Genomic DNA, 19870 nt, shown 5'->3' on the forward strand with positions numbered 1-19870 from the left:
ATCGAATAGAAGGAAGCTCTCTCTAATTTGATAGAGAAGGAAACAATCGTGGAGATTATACTTGGAGTCAATGCCACCTATTCTGGAAAGGGTGTAGGGAACGTTACCACTCAATTGAATGAGGGTAACACGATTCATTTACAAGAAGTTCTTTATGTACCTGATCTCAAGAAGACCCTGGTGTCCATTTCGGCAATGGAAGTCAAAGGTTTCAAGGTGGCATTCATCGCTGGAAAGGTACGTGTTTGAAAATAGAATTTTCAAGATGCTTTTACTCATGGGTTCAGAGTTGGAAATTTGTATGAAGTTGCAGGAAGTCCATTGGGGACCATGTTGTGTGACACATCTCTTCAATGGCACCTGAGGTTTTCCCATCTTCATTGTAAGGCGCTACCCGATGTGAGTCGGATGGTGACTGGGATGCCTGAATTCAAGGAAGAGCATGGAGGTACATGTCTGAGATGTACCGAAGGAAAACTTACAAGGGGACCATTCCCCTCATGTAGCAAGTCCACAGATTTGGAACAAACCGAGGGGTTTGAGATTCATGATCGAGAATCTCATGTATGCAGGTGGAAGAAAGCCATCTATGGCTTGAAGCAAACACCCCAGGCTTGGTATGAAAGGATAAACAACTATCTGATGAAGTTGAGATTCACTAGGAGTGAAGTCGATCCAAACCATTGCTTGAAGGTTGTGGATGATAGACCTCTCATATTGGCACCTTATGAGGACGACCTCTTTCTAACAGGTGCAGACCCTCTCATTTGCAAAAGTAAGAGGGAGTTGGATTCCAGATTTGGAATGGTGAACTGCAAGCCCGTGACTACCTCAATGAAGCCTAACTTTAAGAAGTTATGCGGTAGTGATGCTGGACCTAATTTGGGAAATGCCTCTGAGTTCCATAAACTCATACTAGCATTAATGTTCTTGGTGAACTCCCGTCTGGATATATGTTTTGCAGTTAGCATGTTGAGCTCATAGATGGATGAGCCTCACTAGATTGGTGCCAAGAATCTTTTAAGATATCGTCAAGGCACAATCTCTCATGGATTGAGATACACTGCTGAAAAAGTGAAGCTAGATGATTATTCTGATGTTGACTGGGCAGGCAGCGTGGATGATCGCAAGAGCTCCTCTGGGTGCTGGTTCTCTTTGGGTTTTGCTTCGATATCCTTGATGAGCAGGAAGCAAAAGACGATTGTTTTGAGCACCGTTGACGCCAAATACATAGCTGCGAGTATGGCCTTGTGTGAAGCTGTCTGGTTGTGGAAGCTCTTCAGTGAGCTATTTGGACACGTGCTAGATACCATCGTGATCTTCTGTGACAACCAAAGGGGGATTTGATTGTTGAGGAACCCCGTGTTCTATGATCGTTCCAAGCATATAGACATCAGGTACCACTTTATCTAGGATATGGTACATCGAGGAGCAAGAAAGCTCCATTGCATTGGGACTGATGTGCAGGTCGCTGATATTCTGTCGAAGTCCTTGGGAAAGGTCAAATTCTTGACTTTTCGACAACGACTAGGAGTCGTAGAGAGACTCTCTCCTAAGGGTCCTGTATGATATGGACATTGAGCTCTGGGAGCTCCGAGGGGCTTGGGGGTACATCTTGGAGCGATGAGCAACCATAGGGTGAGTGGTTCAGTGTTCCCCTAGTGGTCTGCTATGTAGGTAGGATGAGTGGTTCATCCTTCTCCGGCTGAGACACGGTCATAGGGTGAGTGGTTCAGCCTTCCTCTAGTGATTTGTTGTGTACAGGGTGAGTGGTTCAGCCTTCCCCTGGGATACCCCTGGCGACAGGTAGGCAAGATGAATGGTTCATCCTTCTCTTGCTGAGACATCCTACCCATGCAGTCTTGGACTCATGGGAAGTACCTCTCATCTGGCCAATGAGTAGGGAAATGAGGATAGGGACCATAATAGTACCAATGGACGCATCATGTTACTACCGTACTCCCTATGCTAGGATGATATTGATCTAGGATCAATTGGAACTGACGTCGGGTCAGTAAGAGTGATATAACTCACTCTCTTGGAACTGATTTCGGATCAGTAAGAGTGGTATGATAGATTGTTTACTTGGAACTGATTTCGGATCAGTAAGAGTGGTATGATACATTCTCTTTATTTGGAACTAATTTTAGATCAGTAAGAGTGGTATGAGACACTCTCTTTATATGGGACTGACTTCGGGTTAGTGGAGGATGGTATGATACATTTTCGATCACTTCTTCTTCTTCATAGTTCAACGGAGCAGAGCAGAGCATTGTAGGGCACTGATGGTAGATATAGTATAGTCTACCAGATGGATTAGTAGAGCAGAGCAGTGTAGGGCACTGATGGCAGAGATAGTATAGTCTGGCAGATGGATTAGCAGATGGAGTTCTCCCTAGTTGAGAGGGAGTGTTAAAATTGGCAACTAGGGCCAAACTCCATGTGGGTCTTCTTATTCATGGCAGCTGATATTTTTCTTGGATTCCTCTCGTCGAGAGGTGTAGGATTGATCTAAAGATCATCCGATTCTGACATGTATTCATGGAGATATGAATTTATTTGTGTTATGGGACAATTCGTCAAGGTTGGCCAGCAACCAAATTGCCCCCACTTATCCTCTACGTTTTAGAATAAATAGAAGAGGACTTTAAGTCATTTGCCACACACACTCTTGTGATCTCTCTTCATTTTGTTTTGGGTATGATGAAGAAGAGATCTAGAGGGAGTGCTCTAGGATATACGCTGCCATGAAGTGCCCAAGTTGTGGAAGAAAAAGGGTCTTCTTGTAGATCCTACACTGCCCTACTTTTCAGTTAATGAAGCAAGTCCTTAACACAGTCAAAGGAGGAGTCTTGCAAGCTGTCATGGAAGAAAATAATATGTTGTCATGGAACCTAATACGCTGCCCTAGAGGATGTCCTAGACTCTAACACAGTGATGGAGAAGGGTTCTAATGCTGTCATAAGAGATGCCCTCTACGCTGTCATGGAGAAGTTTGAACGTTGTCCTTAAGTATCAAGAATATATATACTTAGCTAGGACAAGCCTTCTATACATACGCTGCCCTAATTACAGTAAGGAGGCCTAGAAGAGGCCCTAATCTCAGGCTTATAGAAGCCCCAATTCGCTGTTCCAAATAGGTAAAGGAGCCCAACAATAGTAGTGTTAAAGACTGTTGTACTAAGGCATGAATTAGGAGCAGCTGTCTCTATATTAGAGGACTGAAGGAAAAGCTGTCTGTTTGGACTTGTTGAAGGAGTCTGCTACTATGGCCTCGCTGCTCTGCTAGGCTGCAAGCCATAGCAAGCAGCTAAGGCTGATATGCATTCAGTGTAATTAGTGCAGCATGACAGTGTCATGCTGCAACATGATGATGAATGGTGCAACATAGTGCAGCATGACAGTGGTGCATCATGGTGATGAATGGTGCAACATAAATGGATCATGACAGTGGTGCAACATGGTGATGAATGGTGCAACATAGTGCAGCATGACAGTGGTGCAGCATGATGATGAAAGGTGCAGCATGGTGATGAATGGTACAACAGTGCAGCATGAAGGATGCAGCATAGTGATTGGGTGCAGCACAGTGTCGCGTGCAGCATGATGATGAGGTGCAGCACAATGATAGGTGCAGCATGGTGATGGAGTCACTTTGAAGGATCAGTTGAAGCAGTATGCCTTCACCTGAGTTCATATCAGCTACCTCATGTTCTATCTTCATAGTGAAGATCTCTGCTCTTATTTTGTCTAGTCAAAATTTTGACTTCTGATGTATATTTACTATCTCTCTCTTGCTGAACTATTGAAGAACATAAGAAGAATTGATCAAGGGTTTCCCCACATTGGGGTTTGTCCCTGGCTGCCGCCACATCTTGTGTCCTCTTGTCTTGGTTTGTCCTTTGGGATTTATGTTTATCTTTTATCTGCATTTTACTATCATGCTAAATGTGATTGCTAATTTGGAATTGACATTGAGCCAATATGGAAAATTGAAATAAATTTGCTCTAAGCATAAAACATACCTAAAATTAACAACTACCCCAACTTATCTTGATACTTCACAAACTTATATTTGACTAGAGGCTTAGTGAGAATATCTGCCACTTGTTCCTCTATGGAAATGTACTGCGATCTCACAACACCTTTCTGGACCCTGTCTTTGATGAAGTTATATTTGATCTTGTTATGCTTGGACTGATCATGAAACATAATATTTTTACTATTTAAAGAGCTTAATGTAGCTCTGATTATCACAGTGAATCACTGTCGACCCCATCTCCAATCCTAATAATCCGACAAGCATCTTGTGAAGCCATACTATACCTCACAACTAACCATGCTCCTTGCCATGTACTATGCCTCTGTTGAACTAAGTGCCACTGCTTCCTGCTGTACCATGAGATCATGGTTGATCCTAAGCTGAAACAACTTCTAGACGTGGATTTTTTGTCCACAATACTCGCTCAATCAAAATTTGTGCATCCTTGCATCTCCACTCCGCCAACTTTGACATATCTCAGTCCAAAGTCCACCATACCTTGCAGGTACCTCAACACATGCTTTGTTGCCACCCAATGAACTTGTATTGGCTCCAACATGAATTGGCTGAGTGTGTTCACAACAAAGTAGATATTCGGTGTTGAGTCAATGACAATCCCAAAATCCTAGCCCACATTGTGATTGTCTGAAGTAAGTCAAGCATAGGATCAAAGGTTTTCTTCCAAAATGGAAGGCTATCCCTAACATAAAGTCTAGACTCCAGATAATTGTGAAAGAGCATCTCTCCTAGTTGGAAAAATAACCACAAAATAGCATATGGCTGATACTGTTACCTATGTTGAATCTTGTAGCTTCTAGTTATTGGAGATCTAGGTCAAAAAGGCTTGGTGGGAAAGCCACACGTCTAAATTACAAAGCATCTTATGCTGGTATAACTCTCATACATAATATTTGATAATTTGAGAGTTTGACATAAGGAAATATATACTTCTTCCTATGCTTACTTGTAGATCCCATGATTTCTAGGACAAGAGGTTAACTTCTACTTTTGAAAGCTGCCTCACATCATCCATGGTCGAGAAGGTGGTGGGCCTAGAGCCACATTCTTCCCTTACTGGTAATAGAGGTCACTGAACATGCTGGGAAATCTCCTCTTTCACTAATTGTAAAGGAGATAAAGCAAAGTGAAGTGAAAGGGGGAGCCCTTGTGTAGCCTACAAATCTTACTAAACTACAACCATTGAACATCCTTGTGAAATCTAAAGCTCCTCAATAAGACAACTACTTACAATGGTCTTTTATATGATTCATGCTTCAACAATTAACATCATCTTGAGGCCCCTATAAATGTACATTTAATATAAATATCTATAAATAACTTTGGTAACAAAACATTAGTAGTAGTATATAGTGTTGAATTCTGGTAACTTAGACAAGTGATTTTGCATAGGGTTAGTGTCGAGCACGCAACAGATGCCTAACAAACTTTTCTAGCAAAGTGGCTTTTATGTTTTCCTACGTAAAGACACATTATTTAATTTAATTAATGAATGTTGGCTAAAGTAATGATTTATTGTAAAGTACCTTGAAGTGACTTTATGATTTAATCGTGATCGTCAAATCTAAGGAGATGATGAGATTTAATCTCATCTATAGATCTCGTCGTGAATTATGATGCCTTGAATTACGAGGTTGGGAAAAAGGATAAATGTAATTGCTTGGAGAGAAGATGGCATGCATTCCTAGGTAGCACACACTTCATGAGAAGTTGGCAGGCAATAAAGTAGCCACTGAAAAAGAGAGGAAAAAGGGAAAACACATAAATCAAGGTAGTTGGGCATGTGAACCAAGGTAGGCCTCATGTGTGAGGTTGCATAGAAATCTGCAGGCACAGAAATTGAGGCAGTGCACAACAAACACTTTTTTCAAGGGTATATAATCACACGAGGTTGCATGTGTGAGAGTTGTGCACAAAAATCGAGGCAATTGTTGCACACAAATCGAGGCAGGTCTGAAGCTTCTATTGGCACATATATCAAATTTTATTGTTGCAATAAATTTCTGATTTTCCTCTACAAACTGAAATAAAAACAAAACACAAATGCTGGTTTCCTGAGTGGGGTTTCCAAGGTAAAAAGCGATGTAAACATTTATGTGCTTGATTTTTGTTTGTTTCTGCTGTGTAAAATTTGTTGGAAGCTCAACAATATTTCTCGTGCATAAATTTCAGATTTGGTTTTGTTATTAAAAATTAAGTCATGGATATTAAATTTAGTGGCAGTGTAAATCGATTTGTTGGGCTTAGGAAAAACAAACATGGTCTCAGAGCCAAGCCTTTGAAAGAAATTCAAGGGTTGCATAGGTTCAAGCTCAAAGGGGTTCATGGTCTTTCTAAAGTTTTTAGCAACAGTTAATCAAGGGATTGGCTTATCATGGCAACCAGTGTCAGGTATAAAGATAGGTTAGAAGGAGCCTCAAATTATCTTTAGTGGAAAGTCTAGATTATAGGTTTTCTCAAGAAGAGCAAGTTGTGGGGCTCTGCTAGCTCAACAATGGTTTTGCCTACATCAGATCCTATTGCCTTAGACTTGCATAAGGTGAAAGAAGCTAGAGCATAGAGGATTGTCTTGGACAAGAAGACAATGAAGGAGATGTGGGAGGCACTCACAAAATTGTACTAGAGTGACAACGAGAACTGAAAGATGGTACTAAGGGGCAAGCTCCACAACACAAGGATGTCCAAGGGAGAGAGTGTGCCTTCTTGTCTTGCTCATGCAAGTTCGAGATGTGGTAGCTGTAGGGGAGACAATCCTTGATTCTAAACTAGTGCGTGTAGCCTTGAATGACTTTACAAAGTAGTGGGATGTATTTATAAAATACATCGTCAGATGAGAACATCTTCTTTCTTTAGAAAGGCTGTGGGATGATTTCATACAAGAAGAGATTTGAGAAGGGTCTTACCATGGAGATGAAAAAAAGAAGGGTGAAGAGGAAGGGAACCTGGCTCTAGCACCCAAGAGCAAGGGAAAGGCCAAGAAAGGCCCCATTGAAGGAGCTACACATGGGGTATGTAAAAGAAGTTCGATGTTAGCAAAGTGAAATGTTTTGCTTGCCACCAGCTAGGGCATTTTTCCAACTAGTGCCCTAACAAGAAAAAGGGAAAACAAAAGATGCAGGTCACTGCTACAATTGAGATGGACGAGTTTATAGCCAAATTCGAGGATGAGTTTTCACTCATCGCGTGTCTCTTTAGTTCATGGCTACCAGTGTGTGGTACGTTGACAATGGTGCTTCATGTCACATGACTGGAATGCAAGACTACTTTACCAGTGTAAAGGAGCACAATTTGGACTTCCACAATGAACTTGGTGACAATGCCAAGTATAGGCTAGTAGGTAGTGGAAATTCCAAGTTTCAGAGGAAGTCTGGGAAGCCTCAACTGGTGAAGGACAAGTTGTACATTCTAATATTAAAGAAGAATCTAATTTCTGTTTCAGCGTTGGAGGACAAGGGTCATGTGGTGATTTTCAGAGATGGGAAGGTGTATATTTGTCCTAAGGGTTCCAACTTTAGTACGACAAAGGTGCTTGGAGTGAGAAGGAACAAGTTGTCTAGACTTCAGTTGAAGCCAACTAAAGCATTAGTGAGTGGCAACAACTGTTGTGTGGCAATTGTGACATGGATGGCACACTTGCACCATGGAGCACTCAAAGTGCTCAGGGAGGTAGTGATCATGCTTCCTGATTTCACTACAGATCAACATGATCGGTTCAAGGGGTGTGCTATGGGTAAGTACACCAAGACCATGTTTCCCAGTAGTGACAATATTTTCAAAGGGATTCTGGACTTGATCGATTCAGATGTATGTGGGCCCATGTTAGCTGTGTCTACTAGAGGGTTCTACTATTATGTGATCTTCATAGATGACCATTCTAGGAAAACCTGGATCTATTTTATGAAGACCAAGGACAAGGTCTTCAGTTGGTTCCAAGAGTTTAAAGCTCTTGTGGAGAACTAGACAAGGAGAAAGATCAAGGTGCTTAGATTTGACAATGGAGGCGAGTACAACTTGAATGCCTTCCAGGAGTTTTGTGCAGATTTTGGAATTAAGAAGGCGCTGATGTTTCCATATAAACCACAACATAATGGAGTATCAAAATGGAAGAATAGAGCCATTGTTGGGGTAGCAAAGGCAACACTGCATCATCAGGATTTTCCCATTTTTTTATGTCATAAGTGTGTAACATGACAGATTATTTGTAACATAGGAGTCCACATAAGGTGTTGGGGCGAATGACCCCTGTAAAGGCAATCACGGGGAAGAAACCAGAGATTGGGCATCTTCATATATTTGGGTGTTTGGTTTATTGTTACTTCCCATCAGAGAAGAAGACCATGCTTGAGCCTACTATGGAGAAAGGCATCTTTGTTGGATACAACAAGACCTTAAATGCTTACATAGTCTACATTCCTGCACTCAGGAAAACAATGGTTTTGAGGGATGTGAAATTTGAGGAGGACATGGTTTTGAGAAAGTTTTGTAGATCAATGTCAGGTGAAGTAGAGGCTCAAGAACAAGAAGCTTCAAAGGAGAAGGGAGACAACCATTACTAATTGTACGACCCTAGATTATGGTGCAGGATGAGTAGTATGCGATCAGCAGGATGCTCCATTTACCTAGGTTAAGACTTCAAGGAAGAAGAGGTTGAAATGGGCAGAGTGTATCTTGAGAGAAGCTCAGGAGTAGGTGGATGCTTCTAGGACTACAGTCAAGGAAAACAGAGCACCATAGAGATTTTCCAGATACATCTCTCTAATGCGCGAGTTGATAGAGGTCGAGCCTTCTTGTTTTAAGGAGGCATCTAAGCAATAGGTATGGTGGGATTCCATATGGTGGAAGAGTACTCTTCCATCATGAAGAATGATGTATGGGAGGTTGTGCCACAACTTGAGTACATGGCAACCAACTTGGTATCATGTGAGGTCATTTGGCTTCGGAAGTTACTCATGGGGGTATTTAATGAGGTGTTGGAGGCGACCTTGATACATTGTGACAATCAGAGCGACATCAAGCTCTCAGAAAATTCAGTGTTTCATGACAAGTCGAAACACATAGAGATCATGCATCTCTTCATTCGATACTGTGTGTAGAAGGGGACAATGAAGCTACAATATGTACCTATAGATGAGCAGGTGGCAGACATCCAAACAAAGGCCTTAATGAAAGGCAAGTTCGTCTTATTTAGAGATAAGCTGGGGGTGATGCAAAATACTTTCCTCTCTAAGAGGGAGTGTTGAATTTTGGTAGTTTGGACAAGTGATTTTGCATAGGCATAGTGTCGAGCATGCAAAATATGTCCTACAAACTTTTCTAGCAAAGCGACTTTTATTTTTTCCTATGTAAAGGCACATTAATTAATTTAATTAATTAATGTTGGCTAAAATAATGATTTATTATAAAGTACCTTTAAGTGACTTTATGATTAGATTGCGATTGTCATATCGAAGGAGATGATGAGATTTAATCTTAGCCATAGATCTCATTGTGAATTACAAGGTTGGGGAAGAGGATAAAAGGAATTGCTTGGAGAGATGGCACACATTCCTAGGAAGTATGCAATTCAAGAGAAGTTGGCACACATACCAAGGAGTAAAGAATGAGGAAAAGAGGGAAATGGGACAACATGCAAACTAAGGCAGTTGGGGACACAAATCGAAGCAGGTCTCTGTGTGATAAGACTTTACAGAAATTTGCAGGTGCAAGAATTGAGGCAATGCACAATAGGCATGTTTTTCGAGGGTGTACAGTTGCACATATGAGAGCTGTGCACAGAAATCAAGGCGACTGTTGGAACCCAATTCGAGGCAGGTCTAAACCTTCTATTGTCACACAGATTGAGGTTTTATGGCTGTAATAAATTTCTGATTTTTCTTTGCAAGCTGAAAAAAAAAACAACACGAAAGTTGGTTTTCCTGAGTTGGGTTTCTAGGGTGAAAAGCTGTGTAAACATTTATGTTTGTGATTTCTGTTTCTGCTATGTAAAATTTGTTAGAAGCTCAACAATGTTTCATGTGCATAAATTTCAGATTTAGTTTTGCTGTTAAAAATTAAATGATTGGTATAAAATTTATTGGCACTCCAAATCGATTTGCTATGCTTAGGAAAAACTAAAAGATAGACGAAATAATTAGATTTGATTTCTATTCTCTGAAAATTTTGCTGGGATCAAAATTGATCTGTAGTTTATATAAGCTATATCATTGTCGCATGAAGTGGGGACGAAGCATGCATGTTTTTTGGAAGTCAAGTGTTGGAACTTGGAAGTGTCATTTTCCAAAAATCTTCAAAGCAAAGCATATATATATATATATATATATATTTTTTTTTTTTTTTTTCTATGTAGTTCATGGTCCTTGGAGATCGACGACCGCTACGTACATGGAATGTTTGAACTAGGCAGATCATCCATAGTACATTAATGATTAATTATTCAAGCATCATCATATTCCAAAAAACATCCAGAGTGCCAACTTAGTTGTAGAAGATATGAAAACATGCATATTTGTACATAAATCAAGATAGGAATGGCATCCATAGCACATTAATGATTAATTATTCAAGCATCATCGATCTAGATTCTACTAATTACAAACAAACATCAAATTTTCAAGCATATAATATAAAGTAGACCATTAAAAGTTAAAACATCAAATAACTTATTTAGCAACTGTCATCATGACCAAATAATAATGTTTACAAAATAGGCCACCACCATCTGCACACTGGAGTAGGAAGACTAGAAAGTTCAAATTCACAACGCCAAAGTCTAAGACTCTAACCTATCATCTATAGACTATGACAAATAAAGTAGTGAATTGTGAATCTATCTACTAATCTTTTCTCCTTACACCACCATGATTGCTGTGTGGCCTCCACATAGTGGTAGTGAAGTAGATGGTGGCCGTGGAACTAACATGTTGCTGCTGTTGAAGACTTGAATGGAATTAAGGCATTAGATGGGGGTGGCATATCAACATAATCATCATCATCCTAGATAAGAGCATCCTCCAATTGCTCTAAATACAACACTCCATCCTACAAATTATTCTCCTTTGGATGTTTGTCCCAAACCATCAAAAGTCCTTATTTCTCTTTGCCTCCTCATAGTAATGGGACAACAATCACAAGTTGTAATGAACATAAACCAATATCTTTGCTTAATTTACATTCAAGTTTTCAACCTGTTTCTTTTGACAAAATGGATGAAACTATAGGTGCCCCAACACCTCTTTGCAGTAGAAGTGTTCACCACTTGTGAGAGCACCCGTATTGTCAAACATTGTAGATGTGGAGTAGTGCTGCCATGCATGTTCCACCACTCGAGAGAAGACAAATTCCCTCGATCTCTAGTGGCAGGATTGGTTCCAGAGGCACCACTGCCAAGGATGTTGTTGCTCAACTATCTCCATATGGTGTCACACTCCTCATTAGGGCCTAATTTATCCAATGCTTCATATAACCAACCTGAACCTCTGGATCTTGTTGTGGTTTTCTTTTGGTCCCCCAGCCAGGTGCTGGTGATGAAAGCCATGATGCTATTTAGTTGTAAGAACATATGTTAAGGCACGCAGTGGAATGTTTAACATTTCCCATCATTTTTCCACCTTTGCATACAAGTTGATATCTCTAGGCTCAACGATGTCTTTAATCTGCCCCAACATCCTATAGATATGCTCATAAACCTCCCCAATTATTGGCTGTTTTGAATTTGCGAACTTGATAATGTAATAAATTGGCTTAGTGAATTGCAAAACATGTTTAAGCTGTGACTAAAAGTGACTGTCAATAACAGTGTCCTTCACTACATTAGCACCATCTCTATCAGTGCTCATGTCATCCCATGAATCACACGTCACCATAGCAATTAAAGCTTGTATCACCTTCAATAGGCACCTGAAGGTGCGGTAATTACTAATAACTTGCAAATCTAGTTTTTGCAATAAGTGCCACTGCAACTTGGAGTAGGGGATGGTCCCCGCAGCACTTAGCTATATGCATTGTAACCCCATAATCTTGTCATTGCATAGTGATTGACAATTTTTTTTATGTTACCTCAACCAAAAATGCAATGTTGAATTTTGTGTGTCTTCTTCTAGCCTGCATTGTCTGCCTCTCTAGACTGCCTTTTTTGTTCTTTACAACTCTCAATGATGCTTTTTAGTTCTTCTGTAACATTGGATATGGCCAAACATCAATATGACAAATAGCTTTGTAACTTGTTGGAAGCTTGCTAAGTTTACAGATATGGTCAGTTATAAGTACTCAGATTTAAAAAAAATCTTCTTTTAGAAAGACAAATGATAGAGCCATAAGCTAATGGGTGGTGCAGTACTGTCTATGCAGGCAGGATTCATCAGTATCTTCAGGACGTGACTTAATATCACAAAGAGGATCTCATCGCTACGGAGAATGGGAGACAGATCTCTTTGGTTGTTGCATGGAGCCCTACTTATGTAAGTTCTTGCAGTCTTGAATATCTTATCTCAAGCCTTTCTACCTGAAGGATTGTGTGAGTTTTAATCAACTATACTTTGTGTGTATGCTTTGTAAACGCTAGGTTTTGTCATATTTTATTACTGGCAATGTTTAGCTCCCTACTTTTTGGATTACTAACAATGCTATCCAATGAGAAAAACCAAGGTTTGTCTTCTAGATTTTTGCTAAATGTGCTATTATCACATTGCCCTGGTGTTTTTGCTTGATTATTTTTTTGTTCCATATTTTTTTTTCTTATTGTCTTAATATCATGCACCAAGGACGATCTACCTCCAATAATAGCAAGTTCTATACACATGCAGGTACCACCATATATATGCAATTCTAGTTGCTTTTATGTTTGTCCTGTTTGCTTCTGTACTATCCATTTTGTTTCATGTTGTTTGTCATGATATTAAATAAGGTTTTGGTTTCTTATTTCAAATTCCCAGTTGAGTTCCAAGATTCAATGGAAATGTATGGAAGGACTGTAACATATTTAAATAGGGCATAAATAGGATGATTATCAGTAAAAATAGTAATGCTAGCTATTTCTTAAATGAGCACGGTGACAATATAGATGTACCACTACCTGTTGCCACAACCACTAATATTATGTAGTCTTTGGTCTTAGACACCTGTGGTGTATGAGCGTTGTCCCAGTAAGGATGATGATCAACAATGTTTGATTTCCTATGCACATATCTTTCTCATAACAAACTACTTGGTTCATTACAAAGGGTATAGAGAACTCTCAATCATTGCACCACCGATGCATGGTAGAGACAGTACTGAAATCAACAGTGGAAGGACAAACCCATCCCAGTTCAGAGCAAAGGAGACCAACTCAGATTAGTCCAAATCTTTTTTGAATGCTGACCTGGACATGCCATCGCTTTGTTCTATTCTTTTGTTGTAATCTTTAGGTTTGCATTGCTGTGTTTTTGAATTTTATGTGAAATGTTGCATAGTATACAAGTGATCTTGTCCCATAGGCTGGTTGGCCTTGCAGAAGGTTTAATAAAATCTTATCTATCAATCTATTCTTGCAGTTTTGTCAAACATCCAACCTTTTTATCTATTCCTTCATTTTCCCTCTCATTTCACTATCATTCCTTTACTTCTGCACTCTTTGTTTGTTTTCATGTATTTATATAGAAGGAATTCATGATACTGAAGCTATAGACAGGTTTGCAAATTACCATCTAGATAATTAATCCATGGGGAAGAATATACTTCTTGTAAACTGAGATGGAAAGTTTTTGGGTCTAACTAGATTTAGTTGTTGTCTCCATATATATATTGATGCTGGAAGCATACGAAGACTGAGTTAACATAAGCCTATATAAAATATATGTTACCCATGTTTCACTCAAACACAGGGAGGGCTAAATATAATGTGGTTGCCTAAGAACCAAATTCCTTTAGGAAACAGCTGCTATCAACATGGTTCAGGCAAATGTAATGTAAAGCAACAATGAGGTCGTCATTGAGGTTTTTGCTATAAAAGACTGAATGACATGAAAACAAAAAATAATCCTACATGAGGGCTTGGTATTCTACTATACATAAATATAAAGTCAGTAACGTCAGATGGAAGCAACAACTCACACCCATTTAGAATCATGACAAATGGTGATCAAACACATATGGGTATCTAGTTGCTATGGTTTAGATCAAATTAAAATGTTTGTAGATATATCTATCATAATGAATGCATACCAAGCAGTAAGAGGTATAATCTTGGGAGGATCTTCTTAATTAAACCTAAAGACAACTTCGTCCCACTTTTACTTGATTAGGCAGAAATCGTCTCCCACCTTAAGATACAACACGTTTAGCTTGATAATGCAAACTGGAGGGATTCCAAAGTTGTCCAATTTCTTGCCTGAACCACATTGCTTCTTATAACAATAATCAGCGTTGCATTGGGTTACTGTTCACCTTCAATTAAAGAGTAACAGATTGACAGTTAATTATGTTATCTATAAAGTTGAAAGATTTTCTTTGTTGGACTCTTCTATATGTAACTGCAGATCATCTTCTTCCTACATCCATATATACATGAAGTGTGTCTTGAAGGTGCACCCTCTACTATAGTGAGTATTGGCATTTCTGCACAAATGTATATGATGTCTTGAAAAGCCTTTTTTTCTTTCGAATTTTGAACTTGCCTGTGAATAGGAGGCTTTTGGTTGGGCAGCTGAAGCAACAGAGGAAAGCATCTTTATTTAATAAGTAGTGCATATCTTGAATAGTCATATTTGCAAGCTTCTAACGTCATCTTTTTGTCTTCATTTGTGTTAACCTTGCTACAGGCTTTAAAACATGCATATATCCTTGTGGAACATTTTCAAATATTGCTGCAGTGGCCTCAAATGGAAAAATTTGTAAGTTTATCATCATAACTCTGCAGTATAGTACATTGATTTTTTCTTTATAGATAGGCAAGTAATGTGGTCATTTTGCTTCATTATATAAATACAACCCTGTTAAAAATGGATTCTAGTGTTTTACAAAGTGTGTTATTTTCCTTCATTATTTTTTGAACAGCTGCATGTTTCAAACAAATCCTGGATTCATTATATAAACATAAAAAGATTCGAATCTAAGTGTTGGAATTATAAGTGTAATCTTTAGATATGTCCACAACTCATGTATCATTATTACCTGTAATTATGTCCAAGGACATATTCTTAGATATGTCCACAACTCATGTATCATACTTACCTGTAATTATGTCCAAGGACATATTCTATATGCTTTATCCTTTTATTATATTACTAGGTATGGTTAAGGCTGAAATCTGATGTGTAGGTTCAGTAACACTCTTGGGATGTGTGGCCATAACCATCCCCTTGAAGGGACGGCTCACTTGAATTGTGTATATATATGCAACTCAAATTCTTTCATAAGGAGAAGACATGTGTCTCAACCTCTTGTAGTGGTTCATAGTGACATTTTCAAGCCTATGACCACTCAATCTCTTGGGGGAGATAAATACATCCCTACTTTTGCTGATGACTTTTGTTATGAATATAATATTTAATATAAATAATAACAATCATAATAATTAATTATTGAAGAGACATGTCCCAAAGGACATGACTATTCATGAGGGGGCACCTTGCCTAGTATATAAGCAAGGCCCTAATTTGTAACTATCCATATTCAACATGTTCTTCATTCATACATTTATACACTATATTCTTTGTTCCCAAAATGGATACACACACACTCTCTCTCTCTTTTAAGTAAAGAATGAGTTTGTATACACACGTCAAATAGTCCAAGATGTTTGGAATACAATAAAAGAATCCATTTTAGGAATAAAGAATATATTGTATAAATGTATGAATGAAGAATATGTTGAATATGGATGGTTACAAATGAGGGCCTTGCTTATATACTAGGCAAAAGGACACGTCTTTTCAATAACTAATTACTATTTAATTATTATGATTGTTATTATTTATATTATTTTTATATATTATATTATATTCACAACAATGGTATAAGAGACAATCGACTCTCTGGTCGCTCAACTGCTGCACAGACTATTCGTACGCCACGTCTCTTTCACTATTTATTTCACCACTCATTGTTCTGATCTTGTATTCATTTGGCTGTTGGCCGCCCTATCAAACCTCCCCCCCACCTACCCAGCCACTTTACATTCCCCCTCTGTGCGCTTGGTTGTAACCACCCTACCCTGCTCACTAGTCAAATCTGCTGCAAAAATAGTGCCTCGTCCCCCACCATAGCTCCAATGTAATTCGCTCGTTTTAGTTGATCCACTCTTGTTCCCCCCGCTGACCTCACTTTTGCTAATAGCCTCATCCCTCGACCCCTGTGTGCCCCGCCACTATGTCAAACACGCCATAAATCAATGCTTCGTCTCCTTGCCACAACCTGACTCGATCCGTTGACATCACTTCTGCTAACAAACTTGTGTTCCCCCGTTGTCACCAAATCTTTGCTGACTATTTTTCTTCTGTTATACCTTGACCGTTATGCCCCCTACAGTCATTGTTTCCTGCCCCTTGCTGTTTCTTAAACCATTGTTACTTAAATTAATTTAATTAATAGTTATATAGTTTAATTGTATAATTATATAGTTTAATTGTATAATTATATAGTTTAATTACTAATATAATAATATAGTATTAATAAGTCTATTATATATATATATATATATATATATATATATATCTCTCTATATATATATATATATGTATGTATGTATAAAAAGAAATGGGTTCCACCGAGAAAAATAAGACCAAATTTAAAATGATGAACAACGACGAGCTACAAGCCGACATGAATTGTTATAGAGATGAAGTCAATGATGTGCAATATTGTCGACTCTCAACAACTTGGAAAAGTCGCAAATAGAATTGATAGGACAAAAAACATTGATTTAGAAGATGGATAAAAAACTATATAGAGACAATAGAATCGACGAAACCATTAAACGCTTAATGACCATAGCGAACAAATTAGTCAACTAATGGAGAAGATAGACACGTTAGTAGTACAGCCTTTTCCTTATCAAAAGTCGATAACTAGTCCACAAAATGCAAGTGAACATGACCATCAAGAAATCCTAAGATATTCTTTTCAGGAAGTCAATATCACACTAGAATCCCAAACAAAAATCATCAACGAATTAAGAATGAATTACCAAAATATGACAGTAAAGATCATAGAGGAGCAATCATCTAGGTCAACAAGATGGGCAAATTTTTTGAAGCAAACCCCCCATTACGTGAAAGAGAAAAGATAATGACCACTTCCAACAATCTAGAATTGGAAGCCTATGACTAGTTTTTTGAGCATTTTGTTGTCAATTTCTTTCACTAGATTGTCTGTTTGCTTAGATAATTGGTTTTAGGATAATGTATTGTGGTATCAAAGCAATCGCTCTAAGAGAAAAGCAGATGTATTGTTATTTTTAGGTTACTTTAGCGAGCTTGAGAGATGAAGCTTAAGACAACCTTGTCAGTAACCAATGTGAAAGTTGAGGATCAACTTGACAAGGTTTCAAAATTCTTGCCATGGAAGGCACGAATCTCAGTGATCTTCAAGGAGGAAGACTTATTGGAATTCATGTCCAACCTTCCTCTAGATTCAATGCAGACCTCATGGAGCACGCAAAAGCCAGTGGTGATAACATCAACAACTGTAGACTCGACGGTACAAGCAACGTGGGATAAGAACCTTCAAGGACATAAAGGAATAGAGGGTGATCCTTTAAGCTATTAAGGATCATCTTATTATGCATGTTGCATAAAAGGCCATATCTAAAGAGATGTTTGATCCCTTGATATTGCTTTTTCAAAGTGATAGTATGTGTTAGCAAATAATTCTCAAAACTAAGCTTAGAGAGTGTAGAATGAACCCCTTCGACGATATGACCAACTACCTTATGAGGATCACACAAATTTGTCACTAGCTTGCAACTATTGGTGAAGTTGAAAGGATGCAGAGCTAGTGAATGTTGCTTTGAATGGGTTCACCAAGGCTTGGGGACCTTTCATCATGGGCATATGTGCTTGGGAACATCTTCCCAAGTGGGAGAAACATTGGGATGACTGCATCCAAGAGGAGACTAATAAGGAGTTTGTTGGGAATCACGATTGTCGTTAGACCAAAACCCGTAAGTGTTAGTCAACGATCGCATCACCAAAGATAAGGATCCACGAGAGGTGGTTAGTCCATGTTGCGAAACAAATAGGGAGCATTGGTTTATCCAATGTCCAACAATCTCCCCCCCAACACAAGCCGGGTGTGTATCGAACCCGTGACCTATGCTCTGACACTACTTGTTGGGAATCATGATTGCCATTAGACAAAAACCCGTAGGTGTTAGTCAACGATCGCATCGCCAGAGATAAGGATCCACAAGAGGCGGTTAGTCCATGTCGCGAAACAAACAGGGAGCGTTGGGTTATCCAATGTCCAACAGAGTTCATGACTAGCAAGCAGGAAGGAACAATAAATGAAAACTTGGCCCTGGTCAACAAGACAAAGAAGACCAAAGGGAAAGTTTCCATCAAGAAGGGTGATAATTAGGGGTAGGGACAACAACTCAAATAGGAGAGAGATATGTGCAAGATCAAATGTTATATTTTCCATAAAAATGGTCATTTTGCTTCTTAGTTTCCATAGGGGAAGAAGGGCAAGGGGAAGTTGTAGATAATTGCAGTGACAACAAATACAATTAAGCGAGCTTTCTTCCAATTTCAAGAGTGACTTTTCACTCATGTCTTTCCTTTCTACTAATTCTATTGGTAGAAGCACCTAGTACTTGGACAATGGAACCTCTTGCCACATGACAAAGGCTAGAGAGCTATTCATTAGTTTTTCATAGGACGACTCAAGGATCCATGTTGAGCTTACCAATGATGCCAAGTATGCAGTGAGGGAACAGGGGACAATTCCGTTCCAGCTTGAGTCTACAGGGTCCTTTGATGCATAGGAGTTACTCTATGTACCTGGCCTAAAGAACCTATTGTCCATCTTAGTCATAGAGGACAAAGGTTATGAGGTTAACTTCCGGAGGGGGCAAGTGTTCATCTACCTAGAGAGAGCCAATCCAGACACTGCAGTGAGGATTGGAGTATGGGAGGGTCAGCCTGCTCAGGAACTAGTGCACACTAGTGAGAGCATGTGCAAGCTTTGGCATAAGAGGATGGGGCATCTCCATCACAAAGCCCTAATATTATTGAGACATATGGTCGTTGCGCTTCCAAACTTCAATCTGGACCAATAAGGGGTGTGCACATGGTGTGCATTGGGAAAAAATGTCAAGGCATCTTTCCCTCGCAGTGAGACTGGATCCAAAGGCATTTTGGATTTGATCCATTCTGATTTAGCAGAGGCTATGTCAGTATCTTCAGTAAAGGGCACATATTACCATGTGACATTCATTGATGACTTCTCCAGGAAGACATGGATCTACTTCATCAAGACCAAGGGTGAAGTTTTCAATCATTTCAAGGCTTTCAAAGATCAGGTGGAAAACATGATAGGAAGGAAGATCAAGGTGCGGAGGACAGAAAACAAGGGTGAATACATCTCTAATGAGTTCATTGATTTCTACAAGGAGGTAGGGATCAAGAGGGAGAAGATAGTGGCCTACAATCTATCATCAGTGCGGTGAATGCCATGTTCCATGATTAGAGTTTGCAGGTGATTCTGTGGGTTGAGGCATGCAACACAATTGTGTATTTGTAGAATAAGAGCCCACGACAGATTCTGGAGGATAAGACATTGGAGGAAGCATTCACAGGTAAGAAGCCTGAGATAGGACATTGTAGGATATTTGGT

General features: G+C 39.2%; 1 protein-coding gene across 4 annotated transcripts in view; it reads left to right on the top strand.

The window, feature by feature from the left end:
• MCA1 (PLAC8 family protein) overlaps positions 1 to 19870 on the top strand; it is a 134259-nt gene that overhangs the window by 104691 nt on the left and 9698 nt on the right. For all 4 annotated transcript variants that reach the window (XM_089437429.1, XM_089437431.1, XM_089437430.1 and 1 more), the window contains exons 3-4: positions 12407 to 12516; positions 14857 to 14928. In XM_089437429.1, coding sequence (XP_089293555.1) covers positions 12407 to 12516; positions 14857 to 14928 — 182 coding nt within the window. The remainder of the gene's footprint in view (positions 1 to 12406; positions 12517 to 14856; positions 14929 to 19870) is intronic.

The sequence above is a fragment of the Pinus tabuliformis genome, chromosome 5_2 (genome assembly GCF_031772625.1).
Source record: "Pinus tabuliformis cultivar Carrire ecotype Pingquan chromosome 5_2, CPIR1, whole genome shotgun sequence".
Lineage (NCBI taxonomy): Eukaryota > Viridiplantae > Streptophyta > Pinopsida > Pinales > Pinaceae > Pinus > Pinus tabuliformis.